The 5,198-nt window shown below is 42.9% G+C and overlaps 1 protein-coding gene across 1 annotated transcript in view; it reads right to left on the bottom strand.

The window, feature by feature from the left end:
* Positions 1 to 637: 637 nt before the first annotated feature.
* LOC101859542 overlaps positions 638 to 5,198 on the bottom strand; it is a 7,774-nt gene continuing 3,213 nt past the window's right edge. Inside the window, exons 2-3 of the mRNA XM_005113217.3 lie at positions 3,560 to 3,790; positions 638 to 2,118 (exon numbers count right to left, since the gene is read on the bottom strand). Of these exons, the coding sequence (XP_005113274.1) occupies positions 1,874 to 2,118; positions 3,560 to 3,790 (476 nt within the window). The 3' untranslated portion in view covers positions 638 to 1,873. The remainder of the gene's footprint in view (positions 2,119 to 3,559; positions 3,791 to 5,198) is intronic.

Below are 5,198 nucleotides of genomic sequence, written 5' to 3' on the forward strand. Positions count from 1 at the left end.
TTAGCCCTTGTCCGAGAAGGCTATGTGTAGATCTTTCCTACCAAATGATCAGGGATGTGGCTGAAAGACAGCAGTAAGAAGTAGTCAAGGAGTAGCAGTAGAAAGGCGGTAGAAAGAGCAGGGAGCTCAGAGGAGGGGGCAAAGGAGGTGAGGGGGTGGAGGCAGAAAGTGGAGACGAAAGCAGAACACAGAACATTGTTAGAGAGCAGGAAAGGATATGAAAGAAGAAAATTTTAAAGAAGAAAATTTTCCTTCACTACCCGGATTCGAACCCTGGACCTTTGCATGAAAGAGGAACACCTTACCTCTAGGCCACCAGAGCCCCCCTGGTATGGGTTTAACGCCTCTATCAACACTATTATATTGGGTTATTTAAGAGGCGGGACCTCCATGTTTAACGTCCATTTCGAAAGGACCGAGCCAAGAGGGAAATCCGAGCAAAGTGCCTTTCCCAAGGACACAACGTCGGACTGAGCTGAGGCTCGAACCCCCGAACCTGCAATCTCGCGATGCCGAGTCCGGTCGCCCAACCACTACACTACCGGCGCCACCACCTACAGGGGAGAGGAAGGAACTCGGTTCGAACACCGTACAACAACAAAAACCAACAGGAGTGATATGCCAGGAAGAAAAAAACTGAAGCAAGCATAATTTATTACAAGTGGAAATGAGTATTTACATCTCAATGGCATGGCGATATAACATTTCAAATTAAAAAAGGAGAAAAATATACAGGCGTGACAAGAACAGATGGAATGAAAGCAGTGGTTCTGACGCAAAGTAATGAACGCAGAAATCACGCCGACTATGAATCTTTTATTTCAGATTAATCGTCAGTTAGTTAACCTGTCTAGCGAAGAAAAATTTGGGCGAAAGAAATGTCTTTGTTTTAATTGAACAAAAGAGCCCGGACTTCAACCTAAACTTTTGTCACTCCAGCCTTTTTTTTTTCGTTGCTGTTGTTTTTGGTTGTTTTGTTGTGAAAGCTGGTGATTCTTGTCTGTTTGTTTGTTTGTGAGTTTGTTTGTTTATTTGTTTGTTTTTTGTTGTACATTTGGTCAGAAAAAACATTCTCAAACAAAGAAACTTCTGGAAAGGAACTGGCGTTGAAGGGAACTTTCCGGATATCAACTCAACAGCTCTATACTTTATGAATCTTTTGCATGTTGTCTTCAAGAGATTTTTACAAGTTCTGTTCACAATCTTTTTTTTTTTTTTTTACGGAATTAAAAATGCGGAGGAGAGGGGGTTTGGGGGGGGGGGCTTGAAACAAAATCAGTAAATCATTGACAGAAGCTGCTTAAGCATTCCTAAAGGCTGAGCTCATGTGTAGGCAAAACAGATGTCTGATGGGATACGGTTGTCGTTTTTCGTTGTTGGATTTTTTTGGTGGCAGGTTAATACAGCAAGAAATAACAAAACGTTTTAATTCCATAGCCTCAGAATCGGGGACATGGGAAGGACTAGGTCCTACCTCATGAATCTAATATCTTTCCTTTCTATAAGTTTATCTGGACAACGCCTGGACAATATTTTGTTCTCAATCGGTCTTTACAAAGTGAACGAGTGTATACGGGAATCGAACAAAAGAGAAATTAATGTACACTTTAACCAGTAAAAGTTTCAATTAAGGGTTAAAACAAAAGACAACAAAACAATTTCCACCTAGAATATGATCGCATTTGCAAGTTTTGAATTCAGTAGATTAAATAAACATCCGGATCTTGATTTATCACAAAAGAAACTGCCCTTGAAGAAAGAAAGATGAAGTGTGGGTGTCGTGTTGTTCGTTCAGCTCGGCCTCTCTCTCCCTGTACAGGGGGGGGGGGGACAAGGGAGGGAAGGAAGGGTACAGCCTCCAGAAACGTCCTCATCACCACGGTCCACTCTCCAGCTTCTTACAGACTCTGGCCTCGTGGTCAAAGACTTGAACCCCATGGTCCTGAGGACACATGCCGTGGTACACTACCCTCTGTGTGGCACACACGACATAGTAGGGCGAGCCCTCCCGCCCCTTCCAGGAGTTCATGCCGTCAGTTCTCTCCCTGCACGATGGGTTGCGGACTGTGCATGGGATACACTGGGCACGTCCGTCACAGTTGTTGGCCTTGTACTCACCTGGGGAAGGAATCACGCACATGGTTAGAGTTACGCCGTTTTTAAGCGTGGCATTAGCGCATTAACAAGAAAATACATATACCACAATGTCTTAAGGACTTTACTGAATCATAGATATCATCAATACATTTGAGAACTTCGGATAAGTATCTCCTTTTTGTTGGCTTCGTACTCACCTAGAGAAATAATCACGCAAATTGTTTGAGTTACGCCGTTTTTGACTAACTGTATCTAAGGTGCATCGACAACATATTACCACAGCATCATAAAATTTAATACCCTTCAGACATTTGAGCATATCAGATAAGTATCTCCTTTTACTTGGCATTACACTCACGTGGAAAATTAATAACGCAAAGAGTGTTGGTTGTACCGTTTTGACTGCGCCATAAGTGCATGAACAAGAAAATACATGTACCACAATGCCTTAAAGACTTAACTGAATCATAAATATCATCAAGACATTTGAGAACTTCGGAGATGTATCTTCTAATTTTTGTTGGCTTGGTACTCACCTGGAGAAATCACGCAAATTGTTTGAGGTGCGCTGTGGTTTTGGTTTTGTTTCTTATTTGTTTTTTTTTTGTTTTTCAACTTATTGTATCCTAAGTGCATGAACAAGAAAATAAATATCGCAATGATATCTTAAACTTAAACATTTCATTAAATCATGCATATCATCAAGATATTTGAGATCATTGCGTGCGAATCTTATGAGAATGTCCTCCAAAATGGCCCGGTTACGCGCTACGATATATTGTGTCAGATTCGTGGTATGCGAGAACTGTCCGTTTTATCGAGCTGAGTAGTCTGTTTACACGTTCCAATCTATCGTCCAGTTTTCTTTAGATCAGGGAGATTCCTAGTCATTGACTTGACTGCAGATGTGCAACGCACGGGGTGATCTTGATACACAACTTCACCATTGACGATCAACTAAATAATAAAATTGCTAAAATATATATAATAAAGAATCAAATCAGGTTCCACGCTAGCAACTTTGCTTATTTTGAGGCGCAGATTCAGAATATGAAATCAGTTTTTAACCTGCGAAATTTTTTTTGTAATTTTGAGCCCTAAGTTTGATCCTGCACGGTGTCAAATTTTGAAGTGATTCTACGTCACAGCGGGCCTCCCTCAAATCTGACCGTGATCGCTCGGAAAATATCATGAAGCGCTAGATTTCTCGACCGAGTCTCCAAGCCATCGTCCAATCGTCCAAACTTTGTACAATTTTGTCGTTACACCTGACGATTTGTCTCATGATCGATAGATCGTCCTGTTTTGTACAATTTATCGTTGCGTGTAACGGGGGCTTAAGTCTAAGTCTAGTCAAAAGGAGGCCGGGGGGGGGGGGGGGGTGTTTGCAGGGGCTGGGCAGGAGCGGGCAGGGGCCTCAGTTGGAGGGTTCGGGGGAGTGGGGACATTATAATCTACTCACAAGGATCTACGGGCTCCTCCCTCGTGCCACAGTCCACCATGCTGTGGTGTTCACACCTGCGAGTGTCCAGGTTGAAGAGCATGGGGTAGGGGCACTCACGCAGATGTTCTTCCCACACGCGCTCCTGAGCCGGCTGACCACAGTGGTAGTACTGGGCACACTGGCGGGGGTGAGCTTTCTTCTCGGTGGAGCCGCGCGGGCACGTGCTGAGGGTGGTCATACGGCGGGTGCCTGGGGGAGGGAGGGAGGGAGGGAGGGGCTTTTAGAAATACACAGACATAGAGGAGAACACAGGAGTGACAGATTTCCCCTATGGGGGAGGAGGGAGGGGCTTTAAGCAACACACGAAAATAGGAGGAACACAAAAGTGACATCTCCCAAAATCTGGTCACTTTTAAGGATAAGCAGGCTTACCCAGATTTTGGGGTTTCCAGAAATCTTGACCTGCACCAAAAGTGGACATTTCCCTACCTATAGGAGAAGTTTCGTTTCCTTGGTGTATATATTTCTTTGGTTATAGAGAAAACTCTGCTTGTCTTTTAAAGAAACTGAACAAGGATCCAAAAGCTTTACCTTAGATTTTCTCAAAACAGCATTTTTTGGGATAGCACCCTTGTGCTTAAAAGCGACCGTATACTACGACAAAAAATGAAAATGGACTGATCACATCGGCAGAAAGACTGAATAGAGACCAAGAATAGGTAAAAGATAAAAAGGAAGACCGAAAGAAGTAGGGGTTTTATTTCCAAACGTGGCAAAAAAAACCCCAGAAATATCATTAAAAGATTGATGTTAATATAAAGATCAATACCCCCGGGCGGTGCTACTGACTGAAGTGTCTTTTGGCCGTTCCCAAAGGGGGGACATTAACATGTTCTTATGCTCAGTAGAATTGTAAATGGGCTGATTTATCAATGTCATGCTCATAACTGTGCCTGAACTACAACAGGGAACTGCTGCTTTTTCTTTCCCCATCCTTACTATCGTCATTTTTCCACTACTTCTTTTGTATGTTTGTCACTCTCTTGTGACCCGCTTTTTCCGGGGTGCCTTGATAGTCGAAGCAGACTTTGTGCTGTTGAGGCTAGAGAGGTGAGCAGAGTAAGCCTAATTCCCCGTTAGGACTTATCTGTTGATATCCACCCCTTGGCGTCGTAAAAGCTTACTAAGACTAACACCCTTTGGCGCTCATACGACCTTAAGCAGTTGCGAACACCGTAAAAACTCTGGAAAAACTAAAACAAAACCTTACAGTATTGATAGGGGCATTGAAGCCGTTCTATTGCTAGTTGTTTAGTTTCCGCCTTGCCCTATCCTATCAAGAGGACGCCATTTGAAGAGCATAACGTGGGGCGCGGGATGCCTATTGCTGTTATCCACACAAAGTTATAATAAGGTTGGTTTTGTAAATGGCAGGCTCTACATTGTTACTTTTTATAGCTACGATTCACTTTCTGTACAAAGACAGTCCGAAATTCTTCATCTGAACGGTAAGGTTCTGGATAGTAATCAGAATGTTAATGATAGCATCATAATGATATTATATAAACAGCCAGCGACGATAACAGTATCAACGATTGTACACGTGATGATGATGATGATGATGATGATGATGATGATGATGATGATGATGATGATG

Source organism: Aplysia californica, unplaced genomic scaffold, assembly GCF_000002075.1.
Source record: "Aplysia californica isolate F4 #8 unplaced genomic scaffold, AplCal3.0 scaffold01727, whole genome shotgun sequence".
Classification (NCBI taxonomy): Eukaryota; Metazoa; Mollusca; class Gastropoda; order Aplysiida; family Aplysiidae; genus Aplysia; species Aplysia californica.